The 21,661-nt window shown below is 34.4% G+C and overlaps 2 protein-coding genes across 3 annotated transcripts; one reads left to right on the top strand and one right to left on the bottom strand.

The window, feature by feature from the left end:
• Nucleotides 1-611: 611 nt before the first annotated feature.
• Nucleotides 612-6,817, top strand: LOC114163801 (probable plastid-lipid-associated protein 14, chloroplastic). Of its 2 annotated transcripts, XM_028048127.1 has the most exons (14): nt 612-796; nt 1,344-1,679; nt 1,763-1,806; nt 1,979-2,057; nt 2,141-2,257; nt 2,409-2,591; nt 2,732-2,818; nt 3,378-3,481; nt 3,560-3,647; nt 4,289-4,369; nt 4,457-4,533; nt 4,867-5,002; nt 5,257-5,319; nt 5,882-6,817. In XM_028048127.1, the coding sequence occupies exons 2-14, from the start codon at nt 1,359-1,361 to the stop codon at nt 6,527-6,529; spliced, it is 2,028 nt and encodes a 675-aa protein (XP_027903928.1). In that variant the 5' UTR covers nt 612-796; nt 1,344-1,358; the 3' UTR covers nt 6,530-6,817. The 2 variants fall into 2 exon arrangements, with proteins under 2 accessions (XP_027903928.1, XP_027903929.1); XM_028048128.1 differs by lacking the exons at nt 612-796; nt 1,344-1,679 and having other exon boundaries at nt 1,707-1,898.
• Nucleotides 6,818-9,897: 3,080 nt separating this feature from the next.
• Nucleotides 9,898-20,956, bottom strand: LOC114163196 (histone-lysine N-methyltransferase ATX5). The gene is made up of 23 exons (XM_028047354.1): nt 19,427-20,956; nt 19,276-19,331; nt 18,963-19,176; nt 17,135-17,260; nt 16,946-17,014; nt 16,768-16,836; nt 16,585-16,676; nt 16,167-16,259; nt 15,288-15,423; nt 14,803-14,905; nt 14,599-14,698; nt 14,071-14,195; nt 13,531-13,676; nt 13,000-13,104; nt 12,277-12,341; nt 11,854-12,064; nt 11,422-11,508; nt 11,215-11,271; nt 11,041-11,130; nt 10,817-10,903; nt 10,636-10,710; nt 10,432-10,532; nt 9,898-10,331 (listed from the first exon to the last, which is right to left on the bottom strand). The coding sequence occupies exons 1-23, from the start codon at nt 20,327-20,329 to the stop codon at nt 10,241-10,243; spliced, it is 3,201 nt and encodes a 1,066-aa protein (XP_027903155.1). The 5' UTR covers nt 20,330-20,956; the 3' UTR covers nt 9,898-10,240.
• Between the last annotated feature and the right edge of the window lie 705 nt (nt 20,957-21,661).

Here is a 21,661-nt window from a genome sequence, read left to right as displayed (position 1 = left end):
CAAAAAATTATTGTAAAATATATATAAGTTGTAATTAAGTTTATTTAAAATGACAAAATTGGATCATTTAAAAGAATATGAGTATTAAATTGAACCAAAAATTTAAATAGGAGATTAAATTGAAAACATCTATTACCACTATCATGTGTCAAGACCGTAAACTGTCACGTCACATGACTTTATAATTTTTTAGAAAGTAAAAAATAAAAAAATTAAAAATTTCACGGCTTGACACGTGTCCATAATGTTAACTCCAATTTAAAAGAGATGATCAAATTAAACCTTTTAAAATAATTGAAAAACTGCATTGAACAAACCAATAGTAAAAATCAAATTGAACCAGACCAAAAAATTAAGAAACTAAATAAGTAATTATCCTATATATATAAATATTTAAAACCTATCTATTTAAATATTACAATAATTATATTATACAAATAAAAAAACCCGTGCGTACGCACGCGTATAAAGACTAGTTGGAATTAAAATAACGTGTTTATCTTGAATTCTTAATAGTTTTATTTATTTATTTATCTTAAATATTCAATTTAATATAGAGTAGAAATTGAAGAGTAGTGAAATGAAAGAGGTTGAAGAGGCAGATGGATAAAAAAAGACAAATAAAAAGCAGATATTTGGCGAGGCAGAGGTTGACATGCGAAAAACACGTGGGAAAGCGTTTCAGGCATCCCCTCGCACGCAACTCTCACACCCTTCTTTTCTATATGAATATGTAGGACTACCAATCTTCTGCATCTCTGCGCTCTTCTATTCCGCTTCGATTCTGGTTATTCTGGTAATTATCTTCCAAAATTCACGCTTTCTTTTTCTCCTCTTTCCACCTCATCTTATTTGCTAAGACGATTTCCCCTTTTATTCTCATCTTCAATTCCTGAAGTTCTGCAATTTTTGAATTTTATCATGCATATGCTTAGATTTTTCATCCTGTTTCTTATGGCTTGGTCACCACAGTAAAATGTTTTGCGACATCTTATATTCTTTTACTGTAAGAAAAAACTAAGATTACTGATTTGCTTCTGAAATGTGGAAAATCATAAATAGAAGCTTCGCACGTTGATCAAAGTTGGGACTTGAGTTTGTTGTTGAAAAATGAAGCATGGTTTGGGCAGTTTAGGCATGTGAGGGACACTAAGGGAGATGGTTAAAGACAATCACATATTTTGCTATTTTCTGTATGTACCATTGAGCCAGATAATGTTAACTTTTTCGTTTGCTTATCTGTTAAATAGGATGTGTAGTAAGTTTGTTTTATGTGTGTTGCACCATTGATGGATCTTCTGAAGGTTTTCTGGTACATTATGTAATGCTTTCGTTTTTGGCAGTCAGAGGTATGATCAATGGCGTTTTGTGGAACTGCACCAAACCCGGTTTCTGGGAGTAGCAGCTTAGCGTATTCACTTCAAAATTTGTCTACAAAACTTATTTTACCAGTTCCGCTGCATTTTACTGGACAGTTCTCTAATTTAGTCAGGAAAAAGAGCAGGGGAGCATGTTGCTCTTCATTAAGGAGTGCTGCATCTGCATCTTCTATGGAGTCACAGGAAGATGCTCCAAGTACATTTTCAGTTTGCTTGGAGGAGGAACTAGATCATGTTATACGGTTCAAAATGTCAGACTTTAGGATTTTAGATTCAGTTAGCATTGGTCTTGGTGGGCGGGTATGAAATTTTAAATAAGTTATGATTGTCATGGCTGGATTGATTTTTTAATGCTGGTCTGATTGAATTAAGTTTTCCTGTAGTCGGATGAGATAGTTTTTGAATGCATGGTGAAGAATAGTTGTAGGTAAGTTAATTATTTATTTGCTTCAGGTTGTACGGTTTGTTTCAATTATAACATCTGTATGTTTTTGAATGCATGGTGAAGAATAGTTGTAGGTAAGTTAATTATTTATTTGCTTCAGGTTGTACGGTTTGTTTCAATTATAACATCTGTATGTTTTCATTTTCCTCCGCAGTTCTTTGTATGGCAAAAGAGTTGTGCTTCGAAAGCTTTCTAGTGCACAAGCTAAGCGTCGGGGCAAACGAGCAATAGAGGTGTGTATGTTAATCTTTTAATATTACAAATTAAACTGTTTGTAATTATATCCCATCGCAATTTATTTGCTATTGCCTTTTAGGTTTTGAAGAAGCTGGTTCGGCGTAAACTTCTGTATCATTCTTACTCAATGCAAGTTCATGGTTATATCTATTTGCCTGCAAGTGATGATAGTGATTCATTTATCTTGGTACATGGGGTAGGTATTAATCTTTGTAAGATTTAATTTTTTAATTCTTTAATATGAATGATTCTTTCTTATTGTGAGTGTTTTCTCAATTTTTGTCTTCCTTCCACTGTGTAAAAAAAAAAAACAAACTCAATGTCCTTTTAAAAATTTTTCCTTGCAGTATCATGGCAGTTTTTCTTTGAGACACTGGCTTGAACGGTCAGATTGGCTTCCAACTTTGGAGGCCACTCTTGCACTGGATGAAGAGTCTGTTAGAAAGGTCGGAGAAGATAGAACTGGAGGTCCTGCCGTTTCTAGGCAGTTGACACTTATTCGAATATTGATGAGGGATCTTCTTATTGGGGTATTTCCCCCTCCCCCATTTTTTTAAAAGTTCCTTGAGTATTTTCTTTGATTGAAGACAGTTTTATTTTTTAAGTACTTTATATATTCTACGTAGAAGTAGGAGAAATGATATTCTCTTTTATTGTTTATTTAAATTAGGTAAATTACCTGCACAGCCATGGTCTTGCCCATACAGAGCTGACACTGGAAAATGTTCATATAAGCCCAGTAGACAGACATATCAAAGTGAGCATTGTTATTCTCTTATACAATTAAAACTATGGCATTCTTTCTTCATTCATTTTCTGTCTTAGGTGTGGATTATATTTGCTATTTGACTGATACTAGAGGTAGTTTTATGCATCTATTGTGCTGTAAACTCATAGAACGTCACAAAGACAACCTATAATTTTTATTTTGTTCATGGTTTAAAAATTATTGTAATTCTGCACAATAGAAAATGGTATGTCTATACTATATAAGTCTATGCTAATATATAAAGGAAATGCAATTTTCTTAACTGGTTTTAATGTGCACATTTTTTGTACATTTTACCCTTACTCTCACAACATTTTGGTGTCTGAGTTTTTTTTTATGAAAACTGCTGGATCAAATGTTATTTTAATTTTGGTCTCTGCAAAAAAAAAATGTGTACAGAAGAATGGACTTACTGGTGATTTCCAGATGGTTAATAGTTCTTATGTAGGCAATCCAAGTTACTGCAAATTGATAATGGTGTTTCTTGATGTAGAATCTATTCAATCTTTCCTCATGGCTGGCTTAACCTTGTGTGTTTGCTTAACAGGTAGGCATATTGGGTAATGCTGCTGACTTTTACAAGGATGGTTCGAAAGACAGCTCTTTGGACAACTTGGACAGGCGAGAAATGATGATTGCATTTGACATGAGGTTTGCCCTTTGATTTTTTAGAAAAGTATCTCTCCAACTATATAATGTTGTTGATACCTGGTTATCTCTGTTGTAAAGATGTGTGGGCTTCATAATGGCTAAAATGGTAATGCGGGAACTTATGGATCCTTTGGTTTTTGCAAAGTTCAAATCGTTCCTCATAAAGGTATGATAAGCTATTTTTCAATTTTGGTCTCTTGAATGTTTAAAAATAACCTGAGCTTTTTTTGAAGGAAAAAAAAGTAGTTGGTCTAAATGCTTTAGACTACAAGTGTCCAACAATGCTTCATGTCTGTAATACGTCCCCCTCATATGAACTAAGACCTAGATAATTTGTTCTCTTTTCCCCTTTTCTGGAAGCTTTTTACACACATTTATCGACAGCGGGACAGGACATATACCATTATCATGAACATTTAAAGATTTAGCAGTTGCTGACATTAGTAGTTATTTCAATAAAAAAAAATGGTTAAATAACCTGATTCTGTGTAGATCACTCAGGAAAGATTAGTTATAGGACTATTTTAGGGGTACACTCGTCTTCAATTAAGTAGTGTGTGTGTTATATAGGGTTTTTTACAAATCTGGATATTGTTGGACTTATTGTCATCTCTGTTTACTCTAAATCAATATAGAAATATTTAACCATATTCTTTATTCCTGTTAACCAATTTTTCATTTCTGTTCATCTTTTTATCACTTTGTTTATGATACCTGATGCATCAAATGTTTTGTTTTTGCTTATTCTTATCTGGATGAAAGGGTATGATGTGAATTTTCTAATGATAATTCATGTCCCACCTTCAGGGGTACGATCCTTCATGTCTACGAGAGCTTATGTTGGAAATCCTTGGCAGAAGTTCCCCATATGGAAATACTGGATTACAAGTAAGTTTATTCTTATTGAAAGTTTCTTGATATTTTGTGCTACATTCTTCTTTTCAAATTTTTTGATGCCTTTCTAATTTCTTGCAGATACTTGATAGGAACTGGGGAGCTGGCTGGCACCTTTTATCTTTATTGCTTGCAACTAAACCTTCTCAAAGGATAAGGTATGCTGTGAAGCAAAATTGCCAGTTGAAAGTGTGTATAATTTCTTCACCAGTGCTACTATATTTGGCTAGGATTATGTCTTGCACATATGTCAAGATTTTAGAGAGAAAAAACTTTAGTGCCACGAAGGAATTTCAGAAATAAAAATAGTCGTAGAGAAAAGTTTCAAGTTTCATTAGTATTTTAGGAGGCTTAATCTTTTGGCAACAAGTAGCTAGTTTCTCAGACTACTGTGCAAACTTAAATATAGTAACATTTGATTTCAGATACCACTTTAATTTACCCGACTTTTAGGAGGTATACTAGTGTTAACCATGTAAACATTTATACAGTTGTTTGGATGCTCTTAGACACCCATTTCTATGTGGGCCAAGATGGCGAGTTGTCTCATCAATGGATATTATCAGATGGGGTCTAGGTTCTACTGCAGTGCGTATTACAGAGGAGTACATTTATCGCAAGCCTCAGGTATTCATCTAACGGTGCCCCTTACATGCAAAGTATCCCATGTTGCCTTTTAAGTTTCTTGATACTTCTTCAGGAGCATTTACATTTGTTGGTGTCTGATGTCCTCAAGTTTGTTCTTACTAATGTTGCTTTTCATCATTTATATACTGTGCTTTATCTCTTAGCGATAGAAATTGACATAAATCAAATTACATTAATTATATGAGGAACATATGTACTACAAGTTTGACTGATGGGCGTTTTCTATGTTTTAGCGCAGCAGGCTTGCCCATTTAATTGACTTAATGGAGATGTTGAATCCCCATCCAAAACCAAAGGTAATTAGTGATTAAAGTTTCTATATTTTCCTGATATTGGTGTTTGTACTATATTTTTTGCTTTAAAGTAGTTTCATTTCTTTTATCAGTAATAGTGAAATAATTAATTCCAAAAAAATCTCAGCCATTTCGCCTGCACTTCTGCACCATTTATTGAAGTTACAAGGAAATCTCACATTAGATGGGAATGAAAGTTAAGAAACATACAAGTGGGAAATACTATTGTACTTAAGCCTTATGGTAAGGTTTTGGATTGGATGTGATATAAGCTTCAAAGTTGTAGTTTTCTCGTGGCTTATTGATGGAAAACCGCGGTGAAGTGTTACATAAAGGAGAAATGAGGTGCTTTAAGCCATGAATGTCCGTTCCAACTTCTTGCCATAGACAAGTCCATTATAAAAAAGAAACATAAAATGCTTAATAGCATAATTAATTCTCACTATTTGGACATAGTATTCTTATTAGTTGGGGGATATAAACATGATCTTAAAATTGGGTGCGATTTATTTTCAAAAAGAAGTTTATTGCTTATGCTAACTTGTGTCACTATTTATGTATGCAGAACTGGCTGGACCTGCTTCCAGGCAAATGGCGTCTATTATACTGCACGGGGAAGCATATTGGCCTGACCCTTCGCCAACCACCTCTCCGTGTACTTGTTGGCGACGTGCATTTAACAGTGACAAGAGAATCAAAGTTGAAAGCTAATCTTTCATTTGACTCTGACATTGGGTTCTCTGTGATGATTGGTCAAGACTGGCCTCTTGACAAAGCTGGTAAGAGTGGAAGATTGCGGGTGAATTCTTCATTTACGCTAAGAGCTGGGAGACGGCTATATCTGAATCATGACAAGACCACTGAGAAGTTCTTCTTTGGCCCTTCCAGCAATGTGGAAGCTTTAGCCCAGAAATTTAAGGGCAAGAAATGGAGTAAAATAATCCCTTTCAAGGAGTTTCCGTCAAGTCTTCCGGCAGCCAAGCTTGCATCAGGTGATATTGATGTGACAATGAATCTTGACGATCCATTAGACCAAAACATTGATACTGCAAAAAGTGTTCTTCAAGAACTAAGAACACAAATTCCCCCGGAAGTGTTTGATTTGTCTAAGCTTGTGTGTGGAACCTATGTGGACTCAAGGCTGCTTGTCCTACGAGGGGTTAATGGATCCGCGCTCCTATTTACAAGGTCTTTTTGTGGACAGAAACAGTAGTAGTTAGTTGTTGCTGTAGCAGATTCAAAATTATTGTTTGTGTATACTTTTCCTTGTCTATTGTATAGTTTGGTCCATTGTGATCTCAAATGAACATTTTCCTCCCACCCCAAGAGGTAGTCATCCCTGCTGTTGATCTTTAAATGTAAAAATTGTATTTTTTTCAAGTAGCAGTGTTCTTTGTAAATACTGTTAGTTAAAAGCACCTTGGAGGGGTGGGCGGAGAATGTAGAACATTTTGATGATCTTTTCAACCTGATATACAATATTGATCATTGAGGATAAGAATTACATGAAGAAACAGTCAAACCAGAGTAGCAATCACTTTAAAATGATATATTTACCACGTACTAAACATAGCATTTATTAAAATCCCGGTGCAATTTATTTAACTTTCAAGTGTTATCGGTGAGTTGAATCTATTACTTCTATCTTTTTTCTAAATTCACCAAAACAATCTTATAATCTCAAAGTGTCAGTGAGAAAAAAAAATTGAATCCACAATTTCTCTCACTCTTTTTTAACTCTACTACTAATTCAATCTTATATCACCGGTGTTAGAATATGTCATCTAAAATATTGATTACAATGATATAAACGAAATTTAGTGGCACGTCACGGGTACGAAAATGAAACTCAAAGGGCTTGAGAGATCTGTAAAGAATACGCAATACGCCACTCTTTATTCTTACAGACTTGCGTAGATAAATTTTTTCCAATTTTTTCATAACCACTTATTAAACAAAATAAAACATATCTAATTCCAATTTACATTCTTGATATTTCCTTGACTTACCTGTGAAAAATTTAATACAATTATTCCTATTAATTTGCATAATTTAGAGTGAAACTAGTAATTATTTACAATGATATCGATCTTTAGTTTTTCAGCTATGAATAATATTTTTAAAATCGACAATATTGTCCATTTTTCTCAAGATTTTAGAATTATGAAAAAAAAAAACAATAATGATTTTAAAAAGTCTCCAAACAAATATCTAGTTAAAACAAAAGGTCCAAATTATGAACTGCCATTAAAAAAATTTGAAAAATGTCATATTCAAGTTATCATTAAAATATCAATAAAAAAAATTGTTTAGTTTATAGTAGACATGTCAAAGTGACAGGTTGACTTACTACGAGCCGGGTTAACAATGAGTGAATCCAACTCCACTTTATGGTGAAACATAAATTTTGCAACCCAGTTCAACCCACCACGGGTTGGTGGGTTAAGTGGGTTGCCTCACCAATCCACATAAAAATGAAGAAAAATTATTTATTTATTTTAAGTATTTAAATATTTGAATAACAATTCTAGTATTCAAATATTTTTTATGCAACCCATGAGATGACAATCACAGTATAATCAAGAACTAATGTTTTGATCATACTCACTACCAATATATGATGAATTGTTTCCAAGAAAGTGTCCATATAGTTCAAGAAAATATGACTAATATTACACCGTTTTTGTCATGTTATTCAACAAAATATAAATGAAAAAACTACACATTTTTATGATGTTAATTTAGAAAAATTTGATTATAAGACAGTTGTTTAAGTAATTTATCATAAAAATAATAAATAAATATTAAAATATCAACATATATAACTTGATAATCAAATTAATTAAATAATCAAACTATTCAAATATTCAATAACATTCTAGTATTTAAAAACATGAAATTGTGATTTATATAATTAAGATTAGTAAATAATTATAAAAAATAAAAATAAATTATAAAAAAATGTTGATAAGTTAAGTGGATCAACATACCTTCAATCCAACTTAAACCCGAGAATTAGTAAACCAGGTTAAGTTCAATCCTATTTTGAAAAATCCTAATTTTTGTGATGAGCCAGATTTGGTTCTTAGATTGAAACGCCTTATGATATTTCTGGTTTATAGTTTTACGGAGATAAACTCCAAGTTGGCGCTCCACAGTTGCTCACGGAATTAATATTAGAGAATTAAAACGAAAAAAGAAAAATAAAAAGGTGTGAACCGAAGCATCTACTATAAGTAACAGAAAACTCAGCAAAAAAAAGAAAGTAGAAAAAATGGTTAGAAAATAAAGATGGGGCACAGAGAACTCTGAAGTGAATTGTGTTAGTTGAATGAGACAGATCCATCTTAGTATCACACTTTGTGATTCAGAGAAAGGGAGTGTGGTCCTCCTACGATGACCGGAAAAAACCAAAGCTGCACGATTATGGTAGCTCAGCTAGTGCTTAAGCATTATTAACCAGGTAAATTCTTCGAACTGTTCATGTTGTTCTTTGGTTCTTTTGAATTTATCTCATAATCAAACACATAGTACCTAGCTTTAACAATTTATTGCTATATGACTTTACTTTATGATTATTATTATGGTTGGATCGTGTCGAATAAGCCATACGAAACAAACTTGTTAAATGATGCTTATGTTATACCTTCTTTCATTCACGCCTTTACAACAGCTAGGGTTCTACAAGACCATAATAATAGTGAAAAAGAAAAACTCCTTAACTATTATAATTTTTTTATGTATTTGTTTACTTTAATCTGAATAGTTAAAGTATTTGCTTTATCCTAAAATGTTTGCAATTTTTTTTTAAATTTCAATTTAATCGTGTTCTCAGTTTTCACATATTTAACTAAAAATATTTTAATAATACAGTATACTTATTGTTGTTTTTAAGTGTGGATAAAAAAGTAACGAGAGTAGCATATTACCTTTAATACGAGCACGTACGTACTCTCGGAAAACTTTTTATGAAAGTTATATATGCGAAAGTATTGTTTAGAGGAGCTATTTAAATAAAAATCAATATGAGTAAATATGGAAAAAAATGCTTAGAATAAACTGTAATTTCACCCTTTAAGTATTATCGTCTCTCTTAAATAATTCTTAAATTAATAAAATTATGTAAATAATTCCTCAGTTGAATACTCAATTAGTATATTCTAACCAAGTGTAAGATCTAGTTCAAAGACTTTCTTTAATTTGAGAAAGTTTAATTTATTTTAATTCCAATTACTTGAGAAATTACTTATAATTTCTGTTACTTTCAAAATAAGAGAAAGGCTTTCATGGACATGGACGAAATTTATTCAAAGGATTTGCACTAACCTATATAATAATGAAATTATTTTAAATTGAATTCTAGTTCTTTACTCACATTTCTTAATTCCTAAATAAAGAGTAAGGCATACATTTTATACATGTAAATTATATACTCTTATTTCATATAAAATACTAATTTTATAAGGGGACATCATAGAAGGACAAACATTTTTCTTTTAAATCAATTGTCCATCCTCTTGATGCACAACACTTTTTTATTAGCATTTATGGATACAATTATATTGGAAGAACATAAAAATGTACACGAAGGAAAAAAATGGTTAACATTGAATTGAGAAAAAAATAAGAGTAATAAAGGGTTATACATTTACAGAGATGCCAAGAGCCAAAAGCTATGAAAAATCTAGCTTTTATTAGAGTTCCATGAATATCCAAAGAAAACCAAGAGTAAAAGAAAAACACTGAACTATGCCTTTTTTTTCTCCCTATGTTTGTTTTTTTCTCTTCTTTTTGGTTTGATAAAAATTACAGCTTTGGTGTTTAACTGTGAGATTCCCTGCACAATAGGGGATGGGGTTAGTGCTCCTTGCGGAGAAGAAACAATACTTGTCATCTGATATTCATTTCATTTGTATAATCCTTCCTAATTCATGAATTTCCGGCAGTTTGGAGCTTTACATAGGCAGGGCACTTTGAATTCATCTGGCTCATCAGGATCAAACAGGTAGTCATACCTGTTCAAACCAAAACAATCAGCATCACCATAAAAACATACACATACACATATTTACACAGAGACACAGACACATACACACAGAAAAGGAGAACACATACGTTAACTCATCGCCGGCAGACACGATAGTCTTGGCAATGAGAACAATCCGGCTCTCGTCGTCACCGACACTCATGATTCTTGCATAGCAATTTGGCATACACTGTAAGAACATGAACCAGAGAACAGATGAGATGAAAATCCAGTATTGAGAATCAGAGAAAAATGATGTGCATAAAATGTCAATTCAAGATAGGTTGACTCACAGAATGATTAATGAGCCGTGCTATATTCCCTTTATCAGTGGCATCTACTACCACTTCTTCACTTATCTTAAATAGCTGCCAATACAAGAGTAGGGCATTTTAGTGTAACAACACAACCATGTCAATGATATGATGAGCAGTGTGATTGTATTAATAGACAGACACAGGAGAATTAACTCACATAACAATCTTTGCCTTCTAATCTATAGCGTGCCTCCCTCAAATCTGCAATGCTGCGTCTCACTTGTTCGCCACGATATTCAAGAACCTGCTTAAGATTAAAATGGTGCTCACTATTGCAACAGATAAAGGGTGCACATGCAAAGCTCAGAAAACATAAAGGAGATGGTAATTAAACTTTGTCCGGATTTGCATGGTAATTATACTTGAGCGTGACATTCATACCATTTCTCCTTCTTGAATATTTCTACGTGCGAAAAGGCCCCATCCATGTATGCCCGATCTACCAAAGCAAACTCGTTCATTTTCGGTTCTCTGCAATCATACAATGGCACCCATAAAACAGTCAGAAAATTGACCACTGAAGCAAATAATCATCCTTAGGAAGAGAAGAGTTACCTGCAAGTAGTAAAGGCGTTCTCTGAATGAAGAAAATGCTTGGGGTTCAGGCACCACCTGTTTGATGGAAGAGATGAGGAAAAAGACGTGAGGGAAACAAAGGAGGAAGAGACAGTTCAAATCTTAGATTAGAGTGAAAAAAAAAAGGAACGAGTTAGAAAGTCATAAACAATTCCAATATAAATTTCAAAAGATAAAATGGATTACTCTGGGTGCATTTAAACTCTGTATTGCATCTAAAGGATGGTGATAGTGACCCCTCACTTGATGAGAAACAGCCTCATCCGCAGCTCTCTAACAAGAGTAAATGAAAATCAGATGCGGAAAATTCGGCTTTATATATACAAATTTGCAAAGAAAATTTTAGAGTCAACAGCGGATAACTGAGTCTAAAACATGAACATGAAAAGAAAGAAATCAATGCAAGAAAGGCAGTGGTTATGATATTTCATAATCCCCTCCACATACAACTTTGCATACGGTAGCAAACATATCTTTAATGTTTAAACACAAAAACACCTTCACTGGAAATAGAAAGAGGACAATTAACAAATAATAAATATCAGAGACCCTGTTATGATGTTTAAGTATTATCTTACAAACATTCACCAACATGAGCAACAATTTTCTCCAGTCTACCTTTTTGGTATGGTTTATTCTTTGAAAGATACGGCACCTAGCGGCAGAAAATGGCTCATGCTCGGTGTTATCAATAGGAGGGACATCTTGCTTTCTTCTGTTAGATGAGATTAACCTTGAACCAGTTTTTTTCTTAGTTTGGAGAAGGCTTTTGGTTGAAATGACCCCAAGAGGGGTTTGCATAATCAAAACAGTATCTGGATTGGGAGCCCTGCAAAGAAAAAAAGAAGAAGACGTGATTAAGATGAAAGGCTAAGTAAGATAAGAAGATATCAGATAACCCTATACTTTAGCAATTAAAAAAAGACAATTATTGGGGAAAAGCAAAAGCTACAAAGAACATGGTGCAAGGGGCAAAGGGGATGGTGCAAGGGGCAAAGGGGATGATTAATCTTTCTTTAGTCATAATTGAGGGTAACATACCTGTGGTAAGCACAATAAGAGACCATTTTTGTTGTCTGCCTGCCATTTTTCTCTAAACAATGCAACTGCATTTAATGGAGAGATGTTTAGTCAAATTGTCTCAGATAAAACACTCAGAATGTGTTAGGGCTCCATAACCCAAAAATCTTAATGGAACGCAGAACAGAAAATAAAAAAAGAGAAGATAGTCAATGATTCTGTTATCAGAACACTAAATGAACAAGGATAGTTTTTTTCCTCAACTTAGTTCTGATTCAATTCTTTAACAGTTACTTAGCATCCAACTGTTATAACCACCCCAACTGTCTTCATTCATTCTTAATGTACACTTTCCATGTCCTCTCCTCCTTCTGAGGTCTAACAGGATATAACAAGCAAGTGTTATCTCAAGAGTATGGTTTAGCTCCATGGATTAATTGATGCCAATGGACCCAATCGATAATATATCCTTTGTTAGTCTTCTTGTAGTATGAAATTGGTGTCTTATGTTCTTAGTAAAATCCAATCTGAAAATGCATGTTCTAAGAACGAGACTTCATTTTTTAAGGAGACTGGTGGGTAATGGTAATCAGTTATCAACTCGTACGACCAAAGCTTAAGTCATACAGGTTTGCAAATTGAAATTTGCCATTAAACTTGCTTAAAATTAAAATCACAAAACTAAAATGAAGATTCAAATCACAAGGTATCAAGCAAGCCAATTCAATCAAAGTGAACTCTCACCTCCATTCGATAACCGGCCCTCGATGCACACATGGCATGGAAATAAGTAGAACACTTGCAACATTGTGTACACGAACCATGAATTTGCTTGCAAATAACACAAATCTGAAAATCAAGTTAGATTTTAGAATACATTTATAAGAGAGAATCTAGAGACATCAAAAGAAAACCCAATGCAAGAGGCTCTAACCCAATGGAGTTTGGGGAGGCTAGATGAACATAGGCTTATTTTTGCAAGCGAATATAGACTGTTTCTAGGATTCAAACCTTTAGGTCACTCGCAAGCAACCTTAAAGTTGTGCCAAGGTTCATTCTCACCAAGAGATATCTAAATGATAAAATATAAAGTAACTCGGAGACTAGATTATTTTCTTTATACAACACGAAATGATAAAACTATCAAATGAAATAGATACTTCCAGTTTTCAAAGTGGTGAGAAGAAATTTTCACTGTGGGATATGCAAAAAATAAACCTACTTCAACTGATGAGTAACATTATCAGGGGAAAGTTTTCGTATCAGATACCCCACCTTCACAAAAGAATTTGATGGAATACTTAGAATACCCAAAGCCGGCTCCATCTTCTCATCACTAGCAAAAGAGACTTCAGGCCGAAACCAAGCACAAGTTACATGAACCCATAATGTGTCAACATCAGTTGGTTTCAGAGCACCACCTGGGAGTCCAAAAATAGTTTATGAGCACAAAATTCTAGTCATCAAAACAAAGATAGAAACATATCGTTAGAGCTTCTGATTGCATGAACATTTATGCAATAGTAAAAATCTTTATGTTGTGCCAAAACATGATTAAATAGTCAAAGGGAGGGCAATTCTCAGCCATGATAAGTAAAATTGATGACACGTGTGTATAGGTTAAAAGAACCAAGTTGCATATTCCAAATATGGAGCTTACATCATTGGATGATAATGTAAACTAATGGTAAAGTGTAAAAAATATTCTTAGACAAGACCGAGTTGATTTATATGAACACACAAGGGTAAAAAAAAAAATAGGCAGGACTGTTCTAAATATCATGGAGGAAATTTGAAACATTGTCAAAGACATACCTTTTACGGGACAAAGACAACACTCCCGCTTGATGTGAGGCGTTTCACAAGCCTTACAAACCCAAGAAGTAAAATCTCGAACATTTCTTGCTCCATAGCATTCTTGATGAACAGCTATTTGACATCTACAAAATATATAATTTATTTGTGATGGAATTCTTCATACATAGTGGACACGAGTAACCACAAAAAAATTGCTTCATAATTCAAGCTATCATAAGAAAAAGATGTTTGGTTTTATTGACAAAACAGTTTCTTTTGAAAAAGGCCAGACCAATATGCATCAATGACAAGGCTGTAATAATGATTAGTCAGAGTGGTAAGCTGCTGTACACATAACTGAAATCACAAAGTGAGGAGAATACTGATACTTTTCTTTATGATATTTCAAAATACAGAGAAAATTAAATCTGAGTTAAATCATCATTGGCTACAATATCTGTAGAAACATGCAGCATCATGAATCCCTATCACTTTATGGATTGAATATTGGCCAAATGAAAAAAAAAATTGAAACTGTTACACTACCTGATGCAAATGATAATTTTGTTATAGTCCCAGTCTTCAACCCATCTACAAACAGCACAGCGTTCTGTAGTCCACTTAGCATAAACAGGTTCATACTTCTCTGTCAGAGAAATAGTTTGCGGTACAATTATCACTATGAGAATTTCATATGGCAAACTCATCAAAATGAATAGTTATATGCAAACAGAACGAATAAATGGTCACCTTGCAAGAAGGTAAGCAGCTTCTGCTTTCTTTCTTTTAAAGAAGGTTTCTTGGGTTTGGCAGGAACTTGAGCAATAGCATGAAATTCTGCCAACTGCAGCATCTGACAAGCCAAACAGCATTGTATTAGTTGCACGCATTATGTCTTAAAAACAAAGACCTTCACATCCCCTCCCCCAAAAAAGAAAAACACAAACCAATATTATGTGTTCCCAGATTCTCAATTTCTATAGGGCACTATTACTTCATTAGCATTTTAAAACTGAAGAAAATTTCAAATAAACCTAAGAACTAATTCATAAGATGGGAAAGCTCCAATTAATAATTATGATAATAATTGAGACAAGAATACCGTGGTCTATTTACATATAAGCCCATAAGTATATTAAATACATAAAAAGGGTGGTTGAACACTTGAACAATCTTAATGGACTAAAATGACCACTAAGACAATTTTATTAAAATTAAATAAGTCAAATACAAACCCATTGTTCCAGAGGTAGCATGGAGTCTTTCACCCTAATGCTTGTTCTCCAATTTCTTGATTTGGAACCTGTGTGTCGTTCCCATTCACTAAGTGCTTGCTTTTCTGCCCCACAAAACCCGCACTTGCACACAACTCTGGAAGAGTCAAACACACATCATAACCAAAAAAGTATGAAGAAAAGAAATTAACCACTTTCCAATATAGAAGTAATAACAAACAGATGATCAAAATTAGGGGTGGTGAATTTGGAATGTTGTAATGTGAAAATGAGATGTTTAAATAAAAAGTTACTTTATATTTTACAAAAGCTGTGCTAGTGCCTTAAGCATGACTTAAAGTGGGTGTAAACCTCACTTTAGGAGTTGAGTTAGATTTAAAACTCACTTTTCAACAAAAACTAACTATATATAGTATTGTTATCTAGCACAAATTTTGGTGGAAATTTGATCAGTGTACAAATGGATGAAAAGTTGGAATTCCTCCAAGGGTTACGAGTGAAAATGAGAATATTCTTTGGGTATAATTTCTTATAAGAGTATCAACTCTTAAAGAACTACAATAAAAGAACATAAGCAAGAATGTTCCTATAAGTTCTAACCAAAGTGTCATTCCTTTTTAGCAAAAAACAATCTCATTAGCAAACTAATGCTGCATTCTCCCTCTAAAAGAATATCACAAAATCAGATTATATCAAATAGGTATTAATTGTTTGAAAAAGACATTAATAATACTACTTACAATATCCTTTAAATATAACTAATTACGAGAGAAATATGACTAAAGCAATTTTAAAAATCAATAAATTAGTAAAACCATGATAGTCAAAACTGACGATGGAAAAAAAATGCTAAATTCTTCTAAAGGACATCGTGCTTACGAATGAAGGCTTGGAAAATATACACCTTCCACACCATTGCAGAGAACAGTGACCCTATTTGGAAGCACTAGCTGCCCATTGTTTTTATTCCACCTGCATCAAACCTCCTCTACAGTTAGAAATGATACAATGTAAATAATCTAAAACATTTTTTCTGAAGCGCTAGAACAATTTCTTTGACACTACGAGTCCGACTAAATAGGCAATGAGACCCACATGATTTAACCAAACATAAATTTTACCCAATAGAAAAAAAAATTCTTTTAGCACTCCTCTTACCCAATACAAATATTCTAAATTGGTCTAAGAACTTGAATCACAACGGTTAAGCATCATCACAACTTTAAAAGAAGTAATTAAGATTGTGACACAAAGCCAGGGTTGGACGAGATAAATAAAAGGACAATAATAGTCTTACTTGACTTTTGCATGTGGTTTTTCTGAATCAGATAATTCAAAATCAAATTTGGCTTTGCACGTAGGGCAGTAATAATCAGTGCCTTCAAGATTCTACGAAAAAAAAATACACCAATCAGAATAAACCAAAATGAGCTTCAGATGTGACAAGTGGCAATATCAAGATATCAAGTAATGGGTAAACCTTGAAAAGGTTGCTAGAAATTTTGTCACATTCTGCATGCACCCACACTTTGCATCCATCACAGCGCACCTAAGAGGGGACATTCGCAAAGGTAAAAGGAAAAAGTTAATACTAAGCAATATAGTCTTTTGAGCAGAAACGAGTAACCTTAATTAGTTAACAGGACTTAGCTACTTACCCAACTTCCACTATCTGAATGATTCCAAACTTTCTTGCATATGCCACAATAATGCTTTGATTTTGTTAACTGCAAAAGAAAGTGGTTTTAAAGACTGAAAAATATTCTAAACATGTCCAGAACTTCAATTATGATGTTTTAGTTCCAGACCTAAATACAAACTGTTGGAAGAAAATACAAAATACAAACCCTAGCACATGTTCTGCATAGGAATTGGCCCCCGGCCCTTGAATCCCTAGTCTTCTTTAACATTTTGTAAGGAAGGTTCAACCCACAAGCTTCACAGGGCCGTGTCTCTTTCTTATCAAATAAATCCTGCAATGGAATTCAAATAAATGAATCATTGAACTTTGGCAGAATTCGTCACTTAGAGTATTGATTACACAATCCAAGCTTACAGAAAAAGCATGCCAAGTCAAATTTGGGCCTACAAATGAGAAAAAACTAACAGTGCCAGAGCCAATTTCCAGTGGAAAACTAAGTACTCTGAATCCAATAATGAGTGCCCATGTGTCATCCTAAGTTCTTTTTACAAAGACTAAAATGCAAATAAATATTAATGTAGATGAAAGAGTATAGAAATTTACAAAATTAACCTAATTATTAACCCTTTTTAAGGCAATCAATGTGGAAGCAACACAATATTCTAAAAAATATTAAAAAGTACTGTAATTGATACTCCTTATTACTTTGAAAAGGTAACATGATAATGTACTTAGTTTAAGACTTATTTTTTCTTCTTACTAGACACTATATGGGACATGGGGACAATATATTATCATTTATTACCTCCATTCTTGTACAGACTCTTGAAAATTTTCTTGTACCTTTTCAGACGTCCTTCAAATTATTTCATGCTTAATTTTTTTATTTATTTATCAAAGTATCACTAATTACCTATGATGCACCGATACAATGTGTATCGGATATGATATATATTTGGTATACTGATACGTTTATTTTGAAAATAATAGGATACGATACATGATATATGTATATTGAAAAATATGCAAAACTTTTTAAAAAATACGATAAATGTATGATTGTTATTGTCTGAATCCAAATTAAAATTTTATATATTAAACATTGTCAAAATAAAAAATTATAAGTTATTATCATCATAAAAGTACTACAACTTGATAAAGTATCCTCAAGTATTCAACATGGATACGTGATTGACACATATACGTGTTCGACACAAATACATGACTAACGCATATATGTGACCGACACATATACGTGACCAACCCAGATACGTGACCGACACAAATAAGTGTTCGACAGAGATAAGTGTTCGACATAGATACATAACTGACACGGATATGTGACTCAAATTGAAGTATCAGTGCATAATAGCTAATTACTTTACAATGTCTATACTCAGCAGCAAACAATATTCCTTGTTATCTAACCATCAAATTTAAGAAAAAAAAAATGTGTTTCTATTTTTCTATTATTTTCAAAGTTTTTTAAGATAATATTACTTACTCATTGTCAATTATGCCCTTACTTAACATTTATATTCTTAATTAATTTGATTTATCCACCTAATGTGTTGTAAAAATTGAAAATGGGTAAAATAAAAAACCTTCATACTATTTTATTAGGGTTATGAAAATTCATTTCATCTTACTACATAAAAACTTTAAAAGACGGATAAGAAAAATTGAGGGAGTTGATGCTATAAGCAGTAATTCAAATAAACTCTTCCTCTCTATTGTGAGGATAGACAAAATGACTAGTGTGCATTAATTAATTAAGTTGAAGACAGTTAAGTAGAAAGAGTGAAATGATAAGACCAATAATCTTAGTGAAATTTCGAAAAAATAATAAAAAATTGTTAAGCAATTTAAAGCTTTGAACTACATTAACCGACTTTCTTATTCCTCTAGGGTTGGAGATGGCATTAGCTTTACACAAGTGTCCTAAATACAATGCAGCAGAAGTTTAACAGCCAATCAGCCATGCGGTTCCCAAATTGTTGACAAAAGAAGAAGAAGCCCTGTAGTTGACTTACCTGGTTCAGAAAACGATATCCAGCATAATGGTTTGAACGAGTAACCTCCTGAACGGCTTTCAGAATAGAATCATCATAACCATTGCTAGTAGCTGCTGTATTTATATCTGCTATCAACTTCTCAGTGAAACCCCTCTCCGCCAAAAATGCCTCCTCTATTGCCATTTGGAAGTCAGAAGGATTATAGAAACTCAACTCAGATTGCCCCTGAAACCTAAACCAAGAAACATCACGCCTAGTAAGCAAAAAACCATTCCACAAAGAAAAGTGGCTAATAATAAGCAAACAGAAACAACCAACAGCAACTCCACACCTGTCCACATAATCCATAAATGGAAAAATGCTCCCATGCTTCACCCATGCATAGTCCTGCCCAAATCACCAAAAACACAATAAATACTCAATAAGTTTCTCCATATAGGAAGTGATTATTCATACACAGTCACACATTGCATAATACATACCCTTTGATTCTCATTCCCCGCGTACCCAAGAAACATGACACAAGCTGCATCAGCTATACAAGACCTGAGAACCAACTCAGGAGCCTGAGTCATAGGATCAATAACAATGGCAGGCCAAAAAGGTTCCTTTCTCCCAGCTTTGGCCCACACTATGTCACCTGCATAAAAATCTTCTGGCCCAAACAACCCACTTCTCCTCTCTCCACTATTCTCCTTCAAACCCATCAAACCAACTCCTTCCACCTCCAAAAACCTTCCCCTCTCGTCTTCTTCAACCACCAACCCACCATGCTTCAAGGCCAATGCCCCACCACCAGGCAAACTGGAACACTTGCTCCTCTCATAACTCTTGCACAATGCCGAGTACTTACGAGCTTTGGAACCCGTTTTCTCCTCGTTTTTTCCCTTCTTCTGATTGCTGCAAACCTTGGGTGCCCTGAAGCTGAGCTTCTCCTTTTTGCATTCAAACTCATCATCATAATCACCATCACGCAAGCCGCTACTACTCTTGCTCTCTTTCCTCCAATTATCAATAACAGAGTCATTGAACCGCGAAGGCAGAACTTGAACTCGCCCCCTCGAAGTCCTAACCAGAGGTGGCCGCTGAACCTCGCTCTTCTTCTTTGCTTCCACGACGACGTTGTTTTTCGCGTTCGATTCCACCCCGTTGCACGACGCCTGCGTGCACCACGTTGCAGAGAACCCTTTCTCAGACACGCTGGCGCCTAACAGTCCGTGAAAACTCACCGGAATCACGTCGCCAAGAAGGTTCAAAGGGTAGTAACCGTTGGTCTTTCTCTTCTTCCGAGCGTTGGAGCAATCATCGTCCTCACCCACCGAGTCACCGAGTTTGACCCGTTTCAGATTCGGCATTTGGGATTTCAAGTTGCGCTTGATAATCATGGCTTACGCTGCGGAACAAATCACGACGCCCGCATTAAATTGAAGCTACGAACGCTGTCAAAATCCCAACTTCTAGAACCCCAGAAAGGAAAATTTCACTTGCAAGGCGAAACGCGATAGCCACCCCATAAACCCTAATCCCGAATTGAATTCCAAGAAACAGAGCAACCACAGAAGCGCCAAGAGAAACCGGAATTCCGTGAACAGACACACGAGGAGGGTCGAAGAAAGTGAAAAATTGAGTGCGAGAATGTCGGGGAACCTGATCGTCGAATTATCAGAGAAGAAGAAAAGAGGGATCTCTCACTGGGAAAGAGAGAGAAAGAAAGAGAAGTTCAGAGGAGGAAGGCAAACACTTTTTTTGTTAGACAATTTGCAATGTAATTTGTATTATGTGGGACTGGACAAATAAAAATTGTTTCATGGGACGGTGTTGTTTTAATTTTGGAAATTTTTAGAGAGAGGAACAAGGAAGGGGTGGCAGAGTAACACTAGAGAGAAGAGAAGAGGAGAGAGAAGAAGTCGCGGCGTTATCTTGAGTGTGTTCATATGTTGTTATGTAGTTACTTGATGGGCCAGATGCTAACTTGCGCGTTGCGTGTAAGGAGCGCCTAATTTCTTCTTCCAAGCCATGAGCTTGTGGTGATGACACTCTGGTTGGGTTTCATGTGTACCATTTTTGGTGTAATTGTTATGGCTATGCTCCAGTCATTCTTGTGAGCAGAGGGAAATGGATGACCAAATTTGTCATTGTTTTTTCCAAGAATTTTGGAGACACAATATGTCACTTGCAAATGTCTATGCATGGGAAACATGTTTTTTGATCATGTTGGTGTCCTTCAACTTTGTTTCTACCATTTGCTATGGCTTTTTTAGTTCATGTCCATTTTCGGCTAAGGCTTTGGGGTTTCGCAATTTCACTGCCACAATAGTGCTAACAAAAATTGTTTCATGGGTTGTGTTATTTATAGCAAGTTTTGTGGTATTCTCCGGTGGGGGAGGTAGCAATATTTTTGGGATGGGTGTAATTTGCATTTCGTCAAATTTAATTTTGTTGTGTTCTCGAAAAGTTGGTCTTGGAGCAGAAGATCACGTTTGAAAACGGGGCAATGGTTACTAGGGTTTGGTTTGGCTCCGAAGATCGTGTGGAACAATTTTTTTCTTTTTTTCGTGATCAGAATGTTTTCTGTAGTTAGAGGACGACGTGCAACAGTGTGCAACAACAACGTTGAACCCAGTTAAACACATTTATTGATGTGAATTTTAAGATTTTGGGTTTTATTTGGTTAAATGGTTTGGTTGGGTTTGGTGGATGGGTTATATGAGGAAACG

Source organism: Vigna unguiculata, chromosome 9 (genome assembly GCF_004118075.2).
Source record: "Vigna unguiculata cultivar IT97K-499-35 chromosome 9, ASM411807v1, whole genome shotgun sequence".
NCBI lineage: Eukaryota > Viridiplantae > Streptophyta > Magnoliopsida > Fabales > Fabaceae > Vigna > Vigna unguiculata.
This window is presented reverse-complemented; position numbering and strand designations above follow the sequence as displayed.